The following is a 23,500-nucleotide window of genomic DNA, read 5'->3' on the forward strand; positions in this document are numbered from 1 at the left end:
TCCAGCTCCCATTCATCCAGTGAGCCTGGTCGCAGCCCCCTCCTCAAGACCCCTCCCCGAGCGGCGTGCGTCGCGCCTGTGTTTGCGTCATCACGCTACGCCATTGCTCGAGCCTGGAAAGATGGCGGCAGCCGTTCTTAGTGGGCCCTCCGCGGGGTCCCCGGCTGGGGCTCCTGGCGGGACTGGGGGTCTCTCTACGGTGGGGTCGGGCCCGCGTCTCCGTCTGCTGCTGTTGGAGAGCGTCTCTGGGTTGTTACAGCCGCGAACGGGGTCCCCCGTTGCCCCTGTGCATCCCCCAATCCAATGGGCCCCATATTTGCCTGGGCTCATGTGCTTGTTGCGGCTGCATGGGACAGTGGGTGGGGCTCAGGTAAGTCCGTAGCTCTCGCGGCCGCCGTGGAAAGGCTGGTGAGGCAGCCCGGACTGTGGTCACGCCTTCTTGAAGCTGCAGCTGTGAGCTGGAGCCGAGGGGAGCCGAGGGGAGAGAGTACTCACTCTTCGGGACGAGATTCACGGATTTGATTATCTGCTGTTCCTCCAGGGAGAAAATTAGGCCCTGTTGCTGTTAGGTCATTGATAGGCACAAAGGAATGAGACCCCTTCCATGCCGGGTCACTTACGTACTTGAATGTTTTTCAGCATTTTTCTTTCGGCGAAACTTTTTCGGTGGTGTTTTCCCTGGGGCAATTGTACACAAATTTTTATTTATTAGCTCTTAGCCAAGGACCTAATCCCTTACTAGGGGCTTCAGTTGCAGCCATGTTGGCGATGAGCAAAATGCTGTAACACAAAATTGAATCTGGAATGTAGCCCCTGTAGAGTATTGAGGTTTCCCCCTAAGGCCCCGGAGTTTTAAGATGAGCAGAGGTTAGGAAGAGAAGGAAAATGGGAAGGGGTGTTGGTAACGTGAGGAGAACATTTATGTAGGGAGGCCCATGGCAGGAAGGAATGGGGAATAAGGGCATTGTTCAGGTTAGGGGTTTAGGTGTTGAAGGGAAGAATGGGTAGAGTTGAGGCTGGTGGGATAGGTAGGTTGGTAGGCATTCAGTCCTGCGAGCTAGAACCACAAGTTTCTCCTCAGTTGGTGGCTTCTTGCACATCTCCATAAGCAGTCCGTCAAGTTTCGCCTTGTTTACTTTTGGAGACAGGGTCTCTCTCACTCGTGGCCCTGGCTGGTCTGGAACTCACTAAGCTCTGACTGCTGGTGCTTGGGTTTGCTGGGATTAAAGACATGCGCTGTCGTGCTCAGATGTGTGCTTGCTCATGTTGATGGGTATGGGCCAGGGTAGCACAATGCACGTGTCAAAGCAATAGGACGACCATCAGGTCCTCAAGTTCCTGTCTCTTGGCTGTGGTGTAAGCCAGGCTAGTTAGCCTAAGAGCTGCTGTGGTCTGTGTTCTTGTTCCCATTTCTTATAAGGGGACACTGGGATTACAGATCTTCATTATGGTTGGCTTTTGCCTTTGTTCTGGGGACTCAAGCTCAGGTAGATGGGATTGTGTGGTAGGTGCTTTTATCCACTACCGTTTCCTCAGACCTCAGTTGGATGACCAACTTTTCGGAATATTCCTCCAGTTGTCTGCCCCATTAACGTTCCTGTTTGTTTTAGAAATCCCTCACATTTTACCAGTTACATGAGTTTTGTTGTCCCAGACGTACACTGACTGGTCCTTCAGCATTGTCGTCAGCTGACAGGTTTTCTCTAATGTTACTGCCTCTTTACTGTCCACTAGGACTGTCACCTGGACTGTAGGCTCCCAGTTGTGCTGCTTTACCTTTCTGTTTCTGTCTCTCTGACACACACAGCACAGAGCAGAGAGAAGGAAGGAAAAATAAAAAAGCAGTCCATAGTAATGCTGGCAGGGCTTAGCCATTCATGAGGCATTCTGAGGAAGTAGTTGTTGGCCAGTCCGGCCCTCCAAAATGCATTTTATTACCCTTCGTGTGCAGGGGTTGGGGAAAAGCAGCACCAGGCTAAGGGAATTAAGTGGGTCTTTGGTTTCCCCTGACAAACTGATTAAGTGTGTACCTGTGGGTTTTTTTTTGTTTTTATTTTTTTTTAGATTTCTTGTGAGTGCGTTTGCCTGCCTGTGTTCGTGTGCACCACATGTGTATTTGGTGCCCATGGAGGTCAGAAGGGCATTGGAGCCCCTGGAACTGGAGTTACGGATAGTTGTGAACCACTACATAGGTGCTGGCATTTGAACCTGTGTCCTCTGGAAGAGCAGCAAGCCCTTAACCATTGAATTCTCTGCAACTTCTGTTAATGCATTTCTAGGTCTTGCTCTGTAGACCAGGCTGGCCTTGAACTCAAATCTACCTGCCTTTTTCCCTCACTGGTACTAGGGTTAAAGGTGTACGCACAGACTTCACCTGTGGGTTTTGTTTTGTTTGTTTTTGAGACAGGTTTTCTCTTTGTAGCCCTGGCTGTTCTGGAACTAACTGTAGATCAGGCTGGCTTCAAACTCAGTGACCCACCTGTCTCTGCCTCCCATGTGCTGGGATTACAGGCTTTGTATTTTGAGGTAAGGTCAGGTGTGGAGTTTTTACTTGTCTCTGTTCTTCAGAGCTCAATGTTTTTGATTTGGAACATTTTGGATCTTCTAATTGTTGGATGTTCAGCCTGTGTTTACCTTATGGATTCCTTTCTGTCTGCATCTATGCCTGCAGGCTAGAAGATGGCGCCAGATCTCATTACAGATGGTTGTGAGCCACCATGTGGTTGTTGGGACTTGAGCTCAGGACCTCTGGAAGAGCAGCCAGTGTTCTTAACCACTGAGCCATCTCTCCAGTACTTCTTATTTACACTTTCTTCCACCTGGAAAATAAGCTGCCCGGCACCTAAAATTATGTTTCTCCTAAAGTAAGCGTTAAGTACATTATTAAACATGTACTGAATAAATGAATGAACAATTTCTCCCACCTGAGTAGGGACTTTTTTATTAATTTATTTATTATGTGTACAATATTTTGTCTGCATGTATGCCTGCCCGCCAGAAGAGGGCACCGATCTCATTACAGATGGTTGTGAGCCACCATGTGGTTGCTGGAAATTGAACTCAGGACCTCTGGAAGAACAACCAGTGCTCTTAACCTCTGAGCCATCTTTCCAGCCCCAAGTAGGGCCTTTTTTTAAATATAGAAGTTTACACTCATTTATTTTTTTTGTGTGTATGTGTATGTATATATTATATATATGGATGTATGCATGCCATGGGGCACATGTGGAGGTCAGAGGACAACTTTGGGAGTTAATTCTGGGAATGAAATGCAGGTTGTCAGGCTTGGTGGCAAGTGCCTTTTCCTGTTGAGCCTTGTAGATGGTCCTAGGATCTTAGTCAACTGTGCCTTCCTTCGTCTGACCAGTGTAATGTGGAATTAGAATGAGTCAGGTAGTGGTGGTGCACACCTCTAATCTCAGCACTTGGGAGGCAGAGGCAGCTGGATCTCTGAGTTTGAAGCTAGCCTGGTGTACACAGAGAAAGAGAAACCGTGTCTTAAAAGAATGAATGATTTCAGTGATGTCATGTGGAATTAGAATGAATGATTTCCAGCCTTTGGGGGATTGGGTGCCCGAGAGGAGTCTGGTACTTTGGGTGATGTGGTGGAGAGGCTGATGATGCCTCGGTGAGAGGAAGGGTCAGAAGGAGGACTGCCTGAGTCTGTGTTGGCGATCTTACACCTCTAAAGAAGCCAGGAACAGGAGGAAGAGTTGTTTCTCCCAGTGTCGGAAGAAGGGTTGTGGATAGTGTTCCTACAGCTAGCATTTCTGGACGTCTTCATGCCAGGTGCTTTGCAGGGATACAGGGTATCTCCTGAGGTGAGGGAAACCTTATTGTTGAATCTAGTAGATGAGTTATGCTGTCCTCTCTTAGCTCTGGTTGTTTGGAGCAGGAGATGAGGGAGGAGGTCAGATAAGATAGAATTTGAGGAAACAGACTGAAGGACAGACAGCAGTGACGCAGGCTGATGGCCTTTTTGAACTCAGAAAGGGCATCTTCAGTGGCCTTTGCCTGACTCACTCCTGTTTTCCTCCACTTGTAGAATCCTTCAGCTCTTGGGACTCTGGTGAATCTCAGCAATGCACATCTTGGTTCCATCAAAACTCGGTGAGTCTTTAATTGACCCTCTTGCCTCAGGACGGTGTGGCTTCAGGAAGTAGGTTGTGCGTTTGCCTATCCTTTGTCCTCACCCTGTGGATTCAAGGTGTTTTCTCCATTCTAGGAGCTGCGAGAGTTTTCCTTCTGTGAGCACACTTGAATTAGACTCACCATTTCCATCTCTCGTTCCCCACTAGATTAGCTCTGCTTCCTTCTTTGCTTGCTGCTCCACACACTCGGAGTCCTCCTATGTCTCAGGAGATAGAAACCACAGTAAATCTAGAGATGGATCTTACACAGCCCAATGAAAATAAAAGGATGGTCAGTAGTTTCTCTGAAGTCTAGCTCCCACCTCCTTACCGCTCGCTCTCTTGTTTGTAAGGTTTGAAGGCCTGTGTCTGCTGTCCCTGCTGGTAGGGGAGAGCCCCACGGAGTTCTTCCAGCAGCACTGTGTTTCTTGGCTTCGGAGCATTCAGCAGGTGTTGCAGGTAAGGATCTGCTCCCCTCTGTCCTACCCCCGGAATGGGTCAGGTGTGCTCTTCGTGGCTTGCACATTAGCTCTGGGGACAGAATGATTGGAAACGTTTTTTGCTTTGTGCACAAGAGATTAAGCTTCAAATAGCGATCTTTCTAAACTTCCTGATAATTTTGTCTATTAGCTTACATTGTAACTCTAAGCTTCACTGTTCCTTTCCTAAGAGGTGATCCCTCCAAAGTTCTTTCTGTAAGTGCTTGTGTGTGTTTCTGTCTATTGCTCTGTTACCCATCTAACTTTTTAACCTCTCTTCCTAACACCTTTGTGCCCTCTGCACTTAGTTATTTCATAAGCAATCCCTGTGCTAAGCTTAGGGTAAGAGGTGCTTGAACTCCACTTTGGATGTTTTTTAAATCTAATATAGGGACTGAGATAATAACCTTTTATGAACCAGAATTTTCAGATAACAATTTAGCCATGTGATTTCTGTTAAATACTTTAAATTCTTGTAAAAATGGGAAAAAAATTCTTAGCATATGGGCCATACAAAAGCATATACTCACACCACAGTTTGCAGATTTCTATTCTAATGGAAGTCACTTGAGCTGAGAATAGTATAACTGATTGCAAAGTGACACCGACGGCAGTAAAGACTCGTTCTCTGAGAATATAGACAGGCACTCTGACCAGGGGTTAGAGGTTTACAGTATTCTAGGAGTATAAAAACTCCATACAGGGCTGGAGAGATGGCTCAGAGGTTAAGAGCATTGCCTGCTCTTCCGAAGGTCCTGAGTTCAATTCCCAGCAACCACATGGTGGCTCACAACCATCTGTATGAGGCCTGGTGCCCTCTTCTGGCATACATGCAGACAGAATATTGTGTACATAATAAATATTTAAAAGAAAAAAAACTGCATACAAAAGGAAGTTGGTCATTTGAAGAATTGTAAACATGGCAGGCAGGTTGGTGGGGTTGAGATGCAGTTGGGGAGATAGGTGTAGAGAACCAAGCAATAGACTTTTATTTTATAAGGAATTTGGCTTTTATTCTCTGAGTAGTGGGAATTCTTTAGAGGTTCTAAGTTGATTTCTTGTCACTATAACACAGTGCCACAGTTTGCATAATCTATAAGGAACAGGTTTGTCTACATCGTGGTTCTAGAAACTGGAACATGCAAGTTGAAGGGGAACCATCTCCCGAGGACCTGCTTGCTCCGTTATAACTGGGTGGACGGTCAGTGGAATCTGGGGTTGGGAATGAGAGAGAGAGCGTGCCAAGCTCCCTCTGTAAGAGGTCTACTGCTGCAGTAGCTTTATGACTCAGTAAGGTAGCTGCCTCAGCACTATTGTGCTGGGGGCTAAGGATCCAGTAGAGGTAGTTTGGAGGCTATGCAAACTGGAGTGGTGACAGTGGCATCTTCATATTTGAAAATTCCACTCTGGGTGCTGGGCGAGGCCTGGAAGCAGAAGGACCAGGTAGATGGCTTTAAGTGGAGTGGAGGAGAACATTTGTAGTGCCTGGACGAGGTGGTAGTGGTAGAGCTGATAGAGGTAGGTGGGTTTGACAGAGCCGAGTGAACAGTCTCATGATTGATTGGCTTCAGAGAGACTGTACGACCAGCACTATTTGTGGCCTTCAGAACATTGGGAGGCACTCAGGGCTCAGGGAATAAAAACCCTGTGAGTGTGACCAGGAGTGTTGAGCAGCCCTTTCAGTAGGACCTCCTCTTGATGTGGCCATGGCCTGGAAGAGGGCCTCTCATGCTATGTTTTACCAGGAGGGTTGCCAGCGTTTAGCCAGTAGTGAAGCTGAGGGTGGTTTTGGTGTGTGTCCTTGCCACCACTGAGGTGTACACCATGCTGAATGGTCAGTGAGGAGGAGTGAGAGAGACTGAGACGCAGAGCAAGCCAAAGAGATAACCGGGATTGTGGGTTGGACAGAACCCAAGGTAAAGGGAGGGGTAAGTCAGATTGTGGGTTGGATGGGTTCCAGGGGGAGTCCCTGAGGAAAGAGAGAGGAGTCACTTCTGTTTATCTTCCTGGGAGTGACCTCTGTTTATACTCTAGAGGTAGAAGACTGACCCAGCGTCATTTACAGTATTAGTCAATGCGGTGAATGAAAGTGTTTTCAAGGAGCTGTAGACACAGGCTAAGACTGGCCTGGGGTGAGAAGCAACTGTGAGAAGAGGGATAGAAAAAAGGGGTACAAGATGCTGACTGTTGCTAGGTGGTGGTAGCGCATGCCTTTAATCCCAGGCAGAGGCAGGTGGATCTCTTTGAGTTCAAGGCCAGCCTGGTCTACAAGAGCTAGTTCCTGGACAGGCTCCAAAGCTACAGTGAAACCCTGTCTCAAAAAACAAAAAAGATGCTGTCAGATGAGCCACAATCGGACAGCTCTTTTTTTTTTTTTTTTTGGTTTTTCGAGACAGGGTTTCTCTGTAGCTTTGGTGCCTGTCCTGGAACTAGCTCTTGTAGACCAGGCTGGCCTCGAACTCACAGAGATCCGCCTGCCTCTGCCTTCCGAATGCTGGGATTAAAGGCGTGTGGCAACACTGCCCGGCAATTGGACAGCTCTTGAGATTTGGGGGTAGAGTTTCATATTTGCTCAAAGACAGGTTCTAAGGTGGGGGCATCTCAAGCCTGTGTACATGTGAGTAGGGGAGAGAGGTCATGTGTGGACAGGAGGAAGGGAGGTGGAAGGATGATGAGGATGCCAAGTTTTCTGGTTTGGGAGTTGGAAACTAAGGTAGCCCCAGTCCTTGGCTTCAGTTTTTTCCTGCCACGTTGAAGGCAAGGCCATGCAGGATGACAGTGGTGGAATTGGGATTGCAAGTTTAATGGAGAAAGCTAGCTGGGGAGAAATGTAATAGGATTGCTGGACAGTGTTGAAGGCCTATTTGTATGTAGTTCATGGGCCCAACTGTTCTTTCTCTATCTTTTTTTTAAAGATTTATTTATTTATTATGTACACAATGTTCTGCCTGCATGTGTGCCTGCACACCAGAAGGGAGCACCAGATTTCATCATAGATGGTTGTGAGCTACCATGTGGTTGCTGGGAATTGAACTCAGGACCTCTGGAAGATCAGCCAGTTCTCTTACCTCTGAGCCATCTCTCCAGCTCCCCAACTGTTCTTTCTTTTTAAAATTAGTGGATTTGTCAAGCTGGCTTAGTGGAATAAAGCCACTTGCTGCCAAGCCTGCTAACCTTAGTTCAGTCCTAGCCGTGATGGCAGGAGAAGCTGACTCCTGAAAGTTGTCCTCTGACTTCCATGCTCCTGCCTTCACAAGTAAACTAAGAGACAGATGCAGGGAGGGGGAGAGGAGAAAAGGAAATGAATTATTTCTGAGCTAAGAGAAAACCCAGGCTGTCCTCCCCAGCCCTCCTACCTCAGTTCCTGACTACAGGCACAGCAGTTGCCCGGCTGTCCATGTTTCTTAGTTCATGCTCTCATCTGTGTGGTTGGCACATGGCCTCCTCTGGTTTAGAAGAAGGTTCTAAGGGATCCCCCCCCCCCTCCCAGGTTCCTGTTAATTTTTCCAGATAAGTCCTGAAACCAAATAGCTTTTCCCCATGAATTCCAGGGTGGGTGCGAGTCAGACTTGGAGAGGTGGGGCAGACAAATGCAATATGGGAGAGTAAAGACCTTTGAGATCTACTAAACATGAGCCTTTAAGAGATGTGGCTTTGCTACTTTTTTTCTTCAAACAAATTTCCTGCGACCCAGATTATTATTTTTGAGGTTATGAGGATGGAACCCAGTTACCTCATGCATGCTAGGCAAGTGGACATCCCCAGTTTTCCAGACACTAGATGGATATTAAAATGTAAACATGTCCTTTCTGTAGACATAGGTTCCTTCTGTAACCTCTTTCTTCTTGTTGATGGTAAATGTGATGGTAATATCCATACTAGCTGTGGTGTTGTTACACCTCCTGTCCTCCTGGTGGCAGTGAAGGTTAGGTTTGCAGCATGGTGCTTTGCTTTTAGTCCCAGGACTCACCACCCACCATTGAACTGGCTGTGGCTATCCTGAGGGATCTGCTCCGATACGCATCCCAGCTTCCTACACTGTTCCGGGACATCTCCACCAACCACCTTCCTGGGCTTCTTACTTCCTTGCTGGGCCTCAGACCAGAGGTGAGACTTTTTCAGACTGTTTGGATTAAAGAATGTTATGGGAACTGCTTAGGGATTAGGATTTAGGAAGTGTGAGGAGAAGAAAATGGTGACTATTAAGGAGAAGGAGCTTAGGGGCCTGGGTGAGATGGAAGGGTGTTGGCTGTTGCTGCTTGGCCTCTTCCTTCTGATTTCTGCTTTTCCCACAGTGTGAGCAGTCAGCTTTGGAGGGAATGAAGGCTTGTGTGACCTATTTTCCTCGGGCCTGTGGCTCTCTAAAAGTAAGTACTTATGAAACTGTGCTAGGTCTCCCCCTTAGATTCCATCCTTGCCATTGGTCTTCACAGTGAAGACATTGACATAAATTACCTGCCTACAATGAGTAGGGCTTGGAGCTTGTGTCTGTCTGATGCTAGGGCCCATTCTCTAACCCATAAACTCCTTTCTTCTTTTCTCCCTTCCTCCCACCCCTTTTTATTAATTTTTAAATTTAGTTTTTTTTAAATTTTATGTGTATGAGTATTTGCCTGCGTGTTTCTCTATGAGCCATATGTGCCTGTGGAGGCTAGAAGGATGTTGGCTCTCCCGGAACTGGAGTAAACAGATGATTGTGAGCTGCCACGTCGGTGCTGGGAACCAAACCTAGGAACCCTCTGCAAGAACAGCCCCTGCCACCTCCAGACCTTCTTTTTAATGATGACCCGACCTCTGAGCTGCACTCCCAAGTCCCACCCTCAACCCCTTCCTCCTTCTGTTCTACCTGTTGGGTCTCTAGAATGCCCCGCCTAGTTTTCTGCTGTCCTGAGACACCCAGCGTTCCTCCAGGAAGAGTGCAGCTACAGAGACTTAATCAACACTCCCCCTTTGTTTCTGGCTTGTTTTTCCTGCTTTTAACTACCCTTGTTCAGACCAAGAGCAGCATGGATTTGTCTTGGATTGGTTGCTTGCCACCAAGCCTGCTGTATCTTTCCTTGCCAGTTTCACTCAAAGAAGACTTGTTCTTAGAATTGACCCTAGCATATCAGCATTTTCTCTCCCTTTCCCATTAAGCCAAGAACTTTTAGCCTTTTCACCTAAAGGAAGTACTTTACAGCTTCTTTTTGGCTTGCCTGAGTTGACAGCATTTGAGGTCATTATAAAGTAACATAAGGGTTGTTTGAAAGCAGCACTGTGGTACTGTAATTGTCTGACAATGGAGCGATCCCTAAGGTCTGAGAAAGAAAATGAAGCTTTGTACAACTCAAGAGCAGTCTGTTGGTACAGTTGTTCTGATTTATTATTAGAAGTTGTTAAGCTCTTGTGCCCAGTTTGTGACTTAAACTTTATGATAGGTAAGTGTGTATAGAAAAAACAGACTGGGGTGGTGGTGCTCTAGGGTGGCTGAGGCAGGAGGATCATGAGTTTGAAGTTAGTCTAACTTGTATAGTGAGACTTTAAAAGACATTCAGAATAAATAAACATAAAACCTACTATATGTGTGATTGGGAATTATTTAAAACCTAGTGTGTGTGTGTGTATGTGTGATAAAAAACATACAACCTACTTTTTTTCTCTAAAATTTGGAATTTGTGGTTTGAACCATCTGCTAGAAATCTTGATACATATTCTTTGTGGATAAGGGTATGTGTGTCAGTAACTAGTTATCTCCGGTTTGTGAAGTCTCAAAGCAGGTATTTCTCAGAGGCCGTATCTGTACTGATCCTTTATTTTCAAATGGGTGCGTGTAATCACAGCTAATAGAAGTTACAAGTGATAGGACAGGGTTTTTGTTTTTTCTGCTGTGGAGCAAACTCAATCCAGCCACTGAGTTACATCCTTAGCCTCTCAGAGTTACAGTTTGAGCTCATAAAACAAAAGTGCAGGGAATCACGAACATTCTGTTTCAGTTAAAGGGTTCAGAGTAGTTTAAAATTATAGACTAGGGTTGCCAAGATGGCCTAAAGGGTAAGGCACTTGCCACCAAGCATGATGGCTTGATGGGTTTGATTCCCAGAACCCATATCATGGAATGAAAAAGTCAACATCAGGGGCTGGAGAGATGGCTCAGAGGTTAAGAGCACTGACTGCTTTTCCAGAGGTACTGAGTTCAATTCCCAGCAGCCACATGGTGACTCACAGCCATCTGTAATGAGATCTGGTGCCCTCTTCTGGTGTGCAGGCATACATGAAGGCAGAGAGCACTGTAATATATCTAATACATAAGTCTTAAAAAACCTACAAGGCATGAATGTGTGAAAACCCAAAAATTAAGAATAAACCTTTACAATAGCATATGCAAATTTATTAACAGGTTGAATAAGATCTTTAAGAAAATTTATATATGCATGTGTGCATATCCCATGTTGTACATGGGAAGTTGGAGAACACCTTTTAGGAGTGGATCTCTCCTACTGTGGGTCTGGTCATTGGGCTTATATAGTAAACACTGTTACTAGATGAGCCAGCTCATTGCCAGCTCAGGCCATGCTTTAGTGTAGTAATTTTAAGGCAGAGAGCATTCCTTCAGTGACTAAGAGAAATACAGAAATAAAAATTCCTTTTGTTACCTGTCCTCGGGGACTTTATAGGAGTATAGGGCACACCTAGAGGCCACAGGAATATGAAGGGCCGGGAACTCTCTGGTTTACCTGGGGCATTGTACCTGGTGAGTTTAAAGGACGTCGCAGGTGGCTACTGTGGCAGATCTCCCATTCTGCTGGTATGAGGTCAGCAGGGTCTGCGTCAAGTAGGCTAAATCTAGGTAGCTGGTCTCCAGAAGAAGTTACAGAAAGCACATATCAGGATTGCCCACAGTGAGGAACTGGGAGGGAAGGGGAAGCTGGAAACTGTCAGGGTGACTCAGCCCTCTTTCTAGTATGAGAACCTAACATTCACAAAGGGTGCCATGGCACCTTAGAATTAGAGTTCACTATAGAACTAGGTTTTGTCAGTTCTGTGATTTGAATTTGTGATGCATGCAGTTGATATGTTAAGGTGTGTTATTCTTTTGGTTTTTCGAGACAGGGTGTCTCTGTGGCTTTGGAGCCTGTCCTGGAACTAGCTCTTGTAGACCAGGTTGGCCTAGAACTCACAGAGATCTGCCTGCCTCTGCCTCCTGAGTGCTGGGATTAAAGGCTGTGCCGCCGCCACCACCCGGCAAGGTGTGTTACTCTTAAAATGTGAAAGGAACAGATGAATTCATTGCTGACAGCTATGGGTCCTGCTGATAAGCATATTTGTTTGCATTTAAAATTTAGAGTTGTAGCCAGGCATGGAAGCACGCTGTGAGTTCAAGGCCAGCCTGGTTTCCAAAGTGAGTTCCAGGACAGCCAGAGTTAGGCAGAGAGACGCTGTCTCAAAAACAAACAACCAAAAAAAAAGAAAGAACAATGGAGAGATATTCTATATTCTACTTACAGTTGCTGAAACTAGTGGTGGATCCCCTATTACTCATGTATTCACAAGCTCCACTTTTCTAGCCCAAGTAAATTGTGGCCCTTAGACTGAACACTTACTCCAGGCTTTCTTGTATCAGGCAGAGGGTTTGCTGACAGCCAGGTGGCAGCTGTGAGATTCGCTGCCTTTGCTCTGTCCCCACCCTGACCCCAGCCTGTTCTTAGGACCTAGTCCTCTGGGTAGCACACTAATTCCAGCCTGGGTCTTTATTTCTGTATCTCTGCTTGTAGAACTGGAGTGTATTTACGCTTTTCAGACCTGTCGTTTTGGCTTCAGAGAGAAAGATGACCGTCATTTGCAAAAACTAGCAGAGGGAGCCCAGTTGTTTTTTTAGGAGGTGTAGGGGCCCAGGAAGGAGGCTGAGAACCAGAGCTCATGTGCGGCGTCTCTATCACAGAAATGCACCTGACCCTCCCCTTGGATGCATCACGCTTTCTGTGTCTTATAGGAAAGTACATCTCAGGTGGAACGACTACTGTGGAGACCCTTGTCTCTGCCCATAACCTCTTCCTTCCTTCCTTCCCTCTTCCAGGGCAAGCTGGCCTCTTTCTTCCTGTCTCGGTTAGATGCCTTGAATCCTCAGCTCCAACAGGTAAAGGGAAGGGAAAGGCACAGAGCCCAGAGGCTCTGACCTGGGGTATCTTTTATGGCTCATTCTTAGCCATTATTTCTTAAAACATTTGGGTCCTTTCTCGCTTTCTTCCTGTTAGCATACACAATTGCTAGTTTTTGTCCTCTTGGAGACTTCTGCCTCACTGTTCCTTAAGCTGTTGTTGATCTCTGTTTCTCTCAGGCATTTTAGTGGGGTAGGAGACCAATAGCTGAGCTAGTTCCTTTCTGACCAGCTTTGGCCTGCGAGTGTTCCTCCAGGTTGTGACCAGCTTTCTGCCCTTTTGCAGCTGGCCTGCGAGTGTTACTCCAGGTTGCCCTCTTTAGGTGCTGGCTTTTCCCAGGGCCTGAAGCACACAGAGAACTGGGAGCAGGAGCTGCACAGCCTGATGACCTCACTGCACAGCTTGCTGGGGACCCTGTATGAGGGAGCAGAGACCGGTAGGGACTTTGTGGTCAGGAGATGGGCTTCCATGGGTTGTGGCAGGAGGGAACAGGAGGGTGATCCAGAGAGGTGGGATAGTGGGTTTCAGGGCATCAGGAATGAGACCATAGGTGGGTCATCTACCACAAATGGAAAGATGGGGCTGAACAGAGTTCAGAACACTGCGCCTCCAAGATCGGGGTTTGAGTCCCATCGCCCACACGGCAGCTCACACGAATGAAAGAGGCGGGATGGGAGAAAGACAGAGTGTACAGGTGGTTGTGTTGCTGCCCAGCTCCTGTGCAGAGTGAAGGCCCTGAAGTAGAGACGCTGCTTTCCCAGTCAGAAGATGGTAACACTCATGTCCTCCTCCAGCTTCGGCAGAGGTTTTCAGGACTGGCCCGTTGCCTGGGGCTCATGCTCAGGTATGTAGGTGTTGGAGGGATGGTCTTGCAGATGGAGAAGTTGAGGTGGGTGTGTGGAGTCAAGCTGTGGTGAATGCCCTGAGGTTCTCTTTACTCTGGTTCTCTAGCTCTGAGTTTGGGGCTCCTGTGTCCGTTCCTGTGCAGGAGATCCTGGACCTCATCTGTCGGATCCTCAGCATCAGTAACAAACATATTGTGAGTGGACTTTGTCTTTCATATATAGCCTTGCTCAGGACCCTGGGCACCTCAACACCCACACTGCCATCTCTGTCCTGACACGTGTATGACTCTCAGTGGACTCGCTCACACAAAGCAGAGCCACCTGTGGCCAGTTCAGAGTGTGAATTTGGGGATGAGCTAAGGCGTTGTTGAAGGGCTCAGCTGTCCTCTCCTGCGGGATGGGAGGTGGGTTTGGGTTGATTTGGCAGGGAATGGGGTCATGTTGTACAGTCTGATACACCCACTCTCTTTCTGTGCTTCTCTGGTTCTCCTTTTCTTTCTCCATCTTCTTTTGCTGAATTTTCCTCCAGAACTTGCATGGAGATGGTCCTCTCCGGCTGCTGCTGCTGCCCTCTATCCACCTTGAAGCCTTGGACTTGCTGTCTGCGCTGATCCTTGCGTAAGTGTGGTCATGCTGTGGAGAAGGGAGTGGACATACTGGAGGTGAAGGCCACTGTTCCATCTTCTCTGCCCCCAGGTGTGGAGGCAGACTCTTGCGTTTTGGGGCCCTGATCAGCCGCCTGCTTCCCCAGGTCCTCAATACCTGGAGCACTGGGAGGGACACTCTGGTTCCAGGCCAGGAGAGGCCTTACAGGTGATTATCCAGGCAGGGGCTAGAGTGGAGAGGGTAGTGAGAGTGTACGGGTGCCCAGGGGCTCCAGTGTCTCAGCCCTCCACTTATTCTCTGCTTTCCTTGCTCCTGCTCCAGCACCATTCGGACCAAGGTTTATGCTATCTTAGAGCTGTGGGTGCAGGTTTGTGGGGCGTCTGCAGGCATGCTCCAGGGAGGGGCCTCAGGAGAGGCCTTGCTCACCCACCTACTCAGTGACATCTCTCCACCAGCAGATGCTCTTAAGGTGAGACCTTGGCTCCTGTCGTGTGTGTGTCCCCCCCCCCCCCCCCCCCCCCGCTCCTGTGCCTGTTTCCTGACTTCCGGTTTGCTTGTATGTGTGACTGTATCTCCTTTACCACAAGCTGTGCAATGCCAGGGGAAATTCTGACGGAAACTTGCAAAGTGGGAAACCAAGTGCCCCTAAGAAGCTGAAGCTCGATATGGGAGAAGCTTTGGCCCCATCCAGCCACAGGAAAGGAGACAGGAACGCCAACAGCGATGTGTGTGCGGCTGCACTAAGAGGTGGGCCGATAAGCCAGATCCAGTTGGCAGAGTAGATTGTGCAGGAGCAGACACAGTCATGCTGCCTTGAACATTCTGCTGTCCTGCTTTTAGATTGGGGATCTGGTAGCTTTTCCTGGTCTTCCAAGGTCTCAGTTTAATTTACTCGGGCACTTTACATATGCACTGTGTGTGGCAGGGGCAGCACGAGCACTTGGGGAATCCATGAATCCATGCCTGTGGAGTTCATGTGCCCTGCAGAGCAGGGTGGTGTGGGAATTCCCTGTGTAGTTAAGTGAGTGCCATACAGTTAGTCGATGACTGTCCTTTGGGGCTCATGTATTCTTACTGTCTGTTGTCTCGTTGTCAAGGTGAGGCCAGTTCTCAAGTATACAGATAGAACTTATAATGTCTTACTGCATTATCATCCCTATTTTATACCAGTGGAAGAAAACTGAGGGGGTAAATGCCTTGCCCTGGGTAGCAGTGGCAGAACTGGGTGCCCCTGTGGGCCTGTGTGCCTTTGCAGTTCTCTGCCTCTGACATGCCATTCTCTTCTCAGGCCTCAGCCGGACCATCCTCATGTGTGGGCCTCTCATCAAGGAGGAGACTCACAGGGTTAGTGTCTGGGGAGGGGCCCCTGCTCTGTGCACTTGGGAGTGTTTGCCCCAGAGGTGGACCCACTGAAACCTGGGAACAAAGACCCTGGCTATGAAGGGTTAGGTGGCTGTGATAGCGTTTCTAGACTCACTGCTTTCTTTCCAGAGACTTCATGATCTAGTCCTGCCCCTGGTCTTGAGTGTGCAGCAGGGTGAGGTTTTGGGCGGCCCCCCTTACAGCAGTTCCTGCTGCCGCCGAGAGCTCTACCGCCTGCTGCTGGCTCTCCTGCTGGCGCCTTCCCCTCGCTGCCCACCTCCTCTTGCCTGTGCCCTGAAAGCTTTCTCTCTTGGCCAATTGGAAGATAGTCTTGAGGTAATTGCTCATTAGGTCAGATCTTTATTTGATTCCTGGGTTCTTTTGTTCTGATGTTTGCCTCGTGAGACCCTGTGTTCCTGATGTTCTTGTCCTTCCTTCCTTAGGTCTCCTCTTTCTGCTCAGAAGCACTAGTGACCTGTGCTGCCCTGACACACCCCCGAGTTCCTCCCCTGCAGAGCTCAGGCCTTACCTGCCCCACACCTGCCCCAGTTCCTCCTCCTGAGGCCCCATCTCCATTCAGGGCCCCAGCCTTCCATCCTCCAGGTCCCATGCCCTCCATCGGTGCTATGCCATCTCCAGGCACAATATCTTCAGCAGGCCCATTGCCCTCAGCAGGCCCCATTCCCACAGTAGGCTCCATGTCCTCAGCTGGCCCTATGCCATCCACAGGCCCGGTGCCCTCTCGCCCTGGTCCTCCAGCCACAGCTAACCACTTAGGCCTCTCTGTCCCAGGCCTAGTGTCTGTCCCACCCAGGCTCCTTCCTGGCCCTGAAAACCATCGTGCAGGCTCCAGTGAGGACCCTGTCCTTGCTCCTACTGGGACCCCTCCACCTAGCATACCCCCAGATGAAACTTTTGGAGGGAGAGTACCCAGGCCAGCCTTTGTCCACTATGATAAGGAGGAGGCATCTGATGTGGAGATCTCCTTGGAAAGTGACTCTGATGACAGTGTGGTGATTGTACCCGAGGGGCTTCCATCCCTGCCACCTCCACCACCGTCAGGCAGTCCTCCCACTGTGGCTCCTACTGGCCCACCAACAGCCTCCCCTCCTGTGCCAGCCAAGGAGGATTCTGAAGAACTGCCGGCAACTCCAGGGCCTCTGCCCCCACCTCCACCCCCTCCCCCACCTGTTTCTGGTCCTGTGACACTTCCCCCACCCCAGCTGGTCCCTGAAGGGACTCCTGGAGGAGGACCCACAGCCATGGAGGAAGATTTAACAGTTATTAATATCAACAGCAGTGATGAAGAGGAAGAAGAGGAGGAGGAAGAAGAGGAGGAGGATGAAGATGAGGAAGAAGACGACTTTGAGGAAGAGGAGGAAGATGAGGAAGAGTATTTTGAGGAGGAAGAGGAGGAAGAAGAAGAGTTTGAGGAGGAATTTGAGGAGGAGGAGGAAGGTGAATTAGAAGAGGAGGAGGAGGAAGAGGAAGAAGAGTTGGAAGAAGTAGAAGATGTGGAGTTTGGCTCAGCAGGAGGAGAGGTGGAAGAAGGTGGACCTCCACCCCCAACGCTGCCTCCTGCTCTGCCACCTACAGACTCCCCCAAAGTACAGCCCGAGGTAGAACCTGAACCTGGGCTTTTATTGGAAGTAGAAGAGCCGGGGGCAGAGGAGGTGCCAGAGCCTGAGACAGCTCCCACCCTGGCCCCTGAGGTGCTCCCCTCCCAGGAGGAGGTGGAGCAGGAAGTGGGGAGCCCTACAACAGGGCCTCCTCAGGAGCTTGTTGAAGATGAGTCCTCCGCTCCCCCTACCCTGGTGGAAGAAGGGAATGAGGGTGGAGGTGACAAGGTGCCAACCCCACCTAAGACACCTGCAGAAGAAGAGATAGAGGCAGACGCAGAAGCCACAGCTCCCCAGGAAAAGGTGACGACAGGGTCAGCCAGGGAGGGCATGGGTGGAGCACCGGGGCTGGAGGAAGACTGTGGCTGCTACCTAAGGGGAGAGGCTTGCTCCAGCCTGGCCTGCTTTCCCGTGTATTGACTTTGAATTTTGTGTCTTTGTCCCTAAAAGGAGCAAGATGATACAGCTGCCATGCTGGCTGATTTCATCGATTGTCCCCCTGATGATGAGAAGCCACCACCTGCCACAGAGCCTGACTCTTAACCCCTTTGCACCCGAACACTTTGTATCCAATAAAGTTATGTCTGTAGATATTTATGTTGCTCTTGCCACACTGTCTGCCGTTGGGAGCCCGAGTGAGTGCCAGGGTTTGTTGCATCTTCTCCAGATGTGTCCACTGTTGTCTTCATTGACCCGAGGAAGAACCGCTGGCCTAAAGAAGTAGCCAACTGCCCTGTCAGTAAGTTAGTGTTGGAGTTTTCGATTCTTGTCCTCTGTTTTCTGTAGGAGCTTGCTATGTAGCCCAGGCTGGCCCTGAATTCATAATCTTGGGTCAGCTTCCTTTCCAAGGGCTGAGGTTGTATATGTATGTGCCCCACATCCCTCTGTTGTCTGATGTCACGTGAGCTCACATGCCTATGAGTGATGCAGGGCTATGGTGATTTCAAGGTTAGCAGTTGAACTAATTTTTTAAAACTTTGCGTAAGTTAAAAAAAGAAAATCCCCCCCCCCCCGAGAAATTGTTAGAATATATAACGTCTGCCTAGATCTACCAGTTGTCAGCTTTTTTCCTACCTATCTAGGTCTGTATCTACAGATAGGCCTATATATATTTATATAAACTTATATATCTATGTATTATGTTGCTGAATTTGGAGAGTAGCCATCATGGTCTCTCTTCAGTGTTACTTGAGATTAAGAACATAATACTGACTGGGCGGTGGTGGTACATGCCTTTAATCCCAGCACCAGGCAGAATCTCTGGGAGTTTAAGGCCGGCCTGGTCTACAGTTCCAAGGATATCCAGGGCTACGCAGAGAAACCCTGTCTTGAAAAAGCAAAACCAAACCAAACAATAAACCTATAATACTATGGGCTGGAAAGATGGCTCAGCAGTTAAGAGCAGTGACTTCTTCCAGAGGACCCAGGTTCAGTTTCTAGCACCTGCATGGTAGCCCACAGCTGCCTGTAACTTTTGTTCCAGGGGATCTGACACCCTCTTCTAGTCTCCATGGGCTTGCAAATGGTACACAAACAGGCAGGCAAAATGCCTATACATGTAAGTTTAAAAACATTACCCCCTCTCTCCCGCCCAAACCAAAAAACCAAACACAACCTTGGGCTGGAAATGTACTCAGTTGTAGAGTACTTGTCTAGCTTGTGTGAAACACTGGATTTGACCCCCAGCACCACGTGGTGCTGCACAACACAGGTACATCACAACAAGGCACGCAGATGCACACTTGTAATCCCAGCTAGAGGCTGGAGGATTAGAAGTTAGTCGCTCATGGCTGCATTGTGAGTTTGAGGCTAGCCTGGGTTTAATGAGACTGTCTCAAGACCTAAACCCAAGCAGGTTAAATAAAAACAATTAGAATTATCAAACCTAAGGAAAGCTCCAGCAATTCATTAGTCAGATGGTCCCTGATTGCAGTGTTACAACAGTAAGGAATTTTCCACCTTTAGTCCAGTATTGCATAAGTTGCATGAGCTGTTCAGCACTTGATTATAGAATAACCTGTGCTGATGCTTTTGCCAAGATGGCACAGTGTTGTGATGGGCTCTGATAGATTAGGTGGAGCAGGGGAGTATTTTCAGGCTCGGGATGGGTTGATTAGGGTGCAGTTCCATTGTCAGGAACATTTGTATTGTCCAGATAATGACAGAGTCATAAAGTTTTGTGACTTTTTCACTGCTGTGGGTCAAGAGTTTTTATGTGGTGGAGATGACCATATAAGGATCACTGATGGCAAGACCCCTAGTGATTCTCTCAGAAGGAGAAAGCCTGATACCTGGAAACTGCGCTTAGGGTATCAGCCATGGGAATAGACTAGAACGGGATTTCCAGTTTAAATTACATTCTGAGTAGATAATACTTCAGGAGATCCAAAAAGGTTTGTTGAGAAGTTTTGGTCATCAAGAGTAAAGGCACATCTATCACACAGTGTTCCTACTTTTTAGTAATTTTTTTTTTTTGAGACAAGATAATTCCAGCCCTTGGGAGGTTAAAACAAGAGGATTATAAATTGGAGGCCAGCCTGGGCTACATAAGAGACTCCTAAACAAAATGAAGCACCCAGAGAACTGTAGCAACTGAGATAATATATTACTTAACATGTTCATATTAAAAATCTCTCCAACTGTTCTAGTATCCTTTTTTGTTTTTGGTTTATTCAGACAGGATCTCACTGTGTGGCTTTGGCTGTCCTCCAAACTCAGAGATCTGTCTGCCTACCGAGTACTGGGATTAAAGGTGTGCGCCACCATCCCCAGATGCACTAGTGTTCTTTAATGCTGTGGACTTGGACTTTCTATGTTACCTCATCACATGTACTGAGTTCCATCCATGACATAAACTTCCTTACCCTTTTCTGACTGCTGAGTCCCTCCCCTGATGTCCAGCATGGGCACCTCGGTTAACTCCTGTTGAGCTGCTAAAGCATTGGCGTCTAGACTGCTATTTGTATTTTTTCTCTAGTCAAAAACAAATTAGGGGGTGAGAGAGATGGCTCTGTGGTTAAGAACACTCACTACTCTTCCAGAGGACCTGGGTTCAGTTCCCAGCAATTACATGGCAGCTCACAAACATCCATAATTCCATTACCAGGGATCCAACACCTGGCCTCTGTGGTACTGCAGTCACGTGCACAGACATACATGTAGGCAGAATACCCATACATATAACATGAATAAACGTTTAAAAAAATAGACTTGGAGAGATGGCTCAGTGATGTGTCTGCAGTGCGAGCGGGACACAAGTTTGAGCTCCAGAACCTATGTAAAAAGCTGGTTGTGGGGACTGGGTGAGTGCTGCATCCTGCTGGGCGGTGATGGCGCACGCCTTCAATCCCAGCACTCAGGAGGCAGAGGCAGGCGGATCTCTGAGTTCGAGGCCAGCTTGATCTACAAAGCTAGTTCCAGGCCAGGCTCCAAAGCCACAGAGAAACCCTGTCTCGAAAAATAAAAAAATAAAGTGTTGCATCCTGCCTGCTCCACACACAGACCTATACATGTTTCCGTAATTAGGAACAAAACCGGCCGGTGGTGGCGGCATATGATTTTAATCCCAGCACTCAGGAGGGAGAGGCAGGTGGATCCTATACCTTCCAACTAAAAAGATACCTGTCAAACAAGAATGTCAGATAAAGCTCAGGTGGTGGCAGAACTGGCGGACTACTAGGCTCCCACCATTTATGTAGCCACATAATTGTCAAGGGTAGGTCTTTGGCCACTGAAAAGTTTGTAAAGCCCAGATTAGCTGCTTGTGTCACGTGAGTTCTCACAGCCCAGGCTGCACAGGAGCAGCCACTGCAGTGGAGCATGGTGCGTGCATGTCCTGTGGTCTGGAAGCAGACACGTGAAGAGAGAGAGGAACGGGGGAGCGGGGGAGGCCAGGGATTGATCTGGTTTGCAGGCAGAAGGAAAAGCACATTTGGGATTGGTTGTTGCCATGTCGTTGATTGGCAGGAGAAAACTGAATTAAGCTATTAATTCAAAGCTTAAAGCAGGATTTAAGGAGCTACTGTCATTGTCTTTCGTGATGATCCGTACAATGGCTGAAAATATCTTTGCTTTCTTAGCTAGAGAAGAGTCATTTTTGTTTGTGTTCTTTTGAGATGTTCTCACAGTGGCCTGGAACACTACGGAGACCAGGCGGGCCTTCCCTCCATGCTTCCTGGAGACACTCCTCTCCTACCCTCCTGGCTGAGTTGTCCCGGTCACCCAGAAACTCCCCTTACCATCATTCTTGGTCACTTCGACCTTTCCTGCTTCCGGGACTGTGGTCCTCTTCCCAGCTTTCTTTGTGTCAACAGAGCACAGCCTCCAGTCACTTCACGAGAACGGATGCGGAGGAGACAGAGGGCTTAGTTCTTGCATTTCCTTGACTTTTTTGGTCAGGTACAGGGGTGCGTGGTCAGAAACTAATATGCCTTAAGATTTTGTAGATGCACCCTCATTTTCCTAGTGTCTAGTGTTGCTATCAGGAAGTCTGATGTCATTTTGACTCAGTTTTCATGCGACCAGTTTCCTCTCTGGATGCTTTTGGGTGTTTTGTTTGTTGTGTAGTGTTCCAAGAGTTCATGCTGTTGGCCTCTGGTGGTTTAATATAGTCACACTTAATATTTTCAATTCTGGATTTTTTTTGTTTGTTTGTTTTTGTTTTTTGAGACAGGGTTTCTCCGTGTAGCTTTGGAGCCTGTCCTGAAACTAGACTGGGCTGGCCTTGAACTCACAGAGATCCACCTGCCTCTGCCACCGCCCTTCTCTCATCCAGGAAACACTGTCCCTTTCACGTTTTATTTCAGAGGCACTCTCTCCTTTGCCTTTTCTTACTGTTTTCCTTTTTTTTTTTTTGTCCTTTTTCTGGGAGATTTCAACATCTTTCTTTCTGGGGCATCTTTTGAAATTTATCTTCTACTATCAAATTTTTATTTCTGAGACCTGATATACACACTCTTTCTCACTGTCTTCCTCTCCCTCCATCTCCTTGTTTCTATAATATCCTCTTATCAGCAATGACCCCTTTTCTTATCTCTCCATGTCTTAATGGTAATTTAAAGCATTTTCTTATGCTTCTCATTTCTCCAAGTTCCCTTTCTGCCTGGGATCTCTATTCCAGACTTCCCTCACCTCTTTGGTGACGCTTACCTTTCATTTTTGAAGTCAGGCAAGTGTGTGTATGTGTTGGTAGGACTTTTCTTTTGACATTTGTGTATGTGAGTTTCCAGGCATAAGCCACTGTCCCTGGCTGAGGATATGTGATATCTGTATTTGTGTGGATAGGAATTCTTAATTCCAATACTGTTGAAAGGCAGCATCTTTTCATGACTACGCCACAAGGGCAAATTTTTCCATTGCTATAAAACTTTTTTTTTTAAATATTTATTTATTTATTATGTATACAATATTCTGTCTGTATGCCTGAAGGCCAGAAGAGGGCACCAGACCTCTTTACAGATGGTTGTGAGCCACCATATGGTTGCTGGGAATTGAACTCAGGACCTTTGGAAGAACAGGCAATGTTCTTAACCACTGAGCCATCTCTCCAGCCCCCCATTGCTATAAAACTACGTGTTATCCCTGTGGGTGTCCCACAGGCTTCTGTTGGAGACTCGAGCCCCAGCTGGTGATGCTATTCAGGGGACTTTGGTCGGTGATAAAATTACCTGATGCGAGTGAGAAGGAAACATGGAACATGCAACAAACCCACCTAGGAGTTTATTAGAGAGGGCGTGTATAGGCCTGGGAAAGTCAGTGTGGAGGGAGGGAGGGAAAGAAAGAGAGAGTCCAGCTTTTAGCTGCCTAGTGCATGCGCACAGGGGGTTGACATGACAACGTCATACGCAGATGATGGGACTCACGTATGTGCACAAGGGCTTAGCTGAGCCATACTAGATGATGCAACCACGCATGTGCATGGGTCATGGGAGGGCGTGTCCCTGGGGCCATTAGGCCCTTCTGCCTGAGAGCCCGTCCGCACATGCAGGGCCCTAGAACCCGGAAGTGTCAGCCTTATATTGTGGCTGAAATCATAGCAGGTGAGGTTTATTTAGAAGTGTGGGTCACCGAGAACATGTTCTTGAGGGCTGTGTCCCATTCCAGGCCCTTTTGCTTCCTGCTCATCAAGACACTACTGGCCTTCGTCACATGCTCTGATTGCCATAGTGTTCTGCCCCGTCATGGAGCCTGTGAGCCAAGAGCTATTGGCTGGAAGCTCTGAAACTATAAGTTAAAATATATCTTCCTTCTTACACTGTGTACATCAAGTCTGCAGTCTCGGGCCACACAAATCATCTCGAGGATAGGTGAGGAAGGGGAGGACGT

At 48.0% G+C, this 23,500-nt stretch overlaps 1 protein-coding gene across 1 annotated transcript; it reads left to right on the forward strand.

Annotated features, from left to right (window-relative positions):
• The first annotated feature begins 84 nt into the window (after nucleotides 1–84).
• On the forward strand, nucleotides 85–17,784 carry Pelp1 (proline, glutamate and leucine rich protein 1). The gene is made up of 17 exons (XM_041665709.1): nucleotides 85–370; nucleotides 4,046–4,110; nucleotides 4,484–4,589; nucleotides 8,567–8,716; nucleotides 8,905–8,976; nucleotides 12,663–12,722; nucleotides 13,030–13,180; nucleotides 13,459–13,588; nucleotides 13,696–13,783; nucleotides 14,119–14,207; nucleotides 14,286–14,402; nucleotides 14,517–14,664; nucleotides 14,783–14,942; nucleotides 15,484–15,539; nucleotides 15,687–15,893; nucleotides 16,001–17,479; nucleotides 17,627–17,784. The coding sequence occupies exons 1-17, from the start codon at nucleotides 122–124 to the stop codon at nucleotides 17,717–17,719; spliced, it is 3,420 nt and encodes a 1,139-aa protein (XP_041521643.1). The 5' UTR covers nucleotides 85–121; the 3' UTR covers nucleotides 17,720–17,784.
• Nucleotides 17,785–23,500: the final 5,716 nt, after the last annotated feature.

Source organism: Microtus oregoni, unplaced genomic scaffold, assembly GCF_018167655.1.
Source record: "Microtus oregoni isolate MIOR12 unplaced genomic scaffold, Mior012 000015F_ref0000493, whole genome shotgun sequence".
NCBI lineage: Eukaryota > Metazoa > Chordata > Mammalia > Rodentia > Cricetidae > Microtus > Microtus oregoni.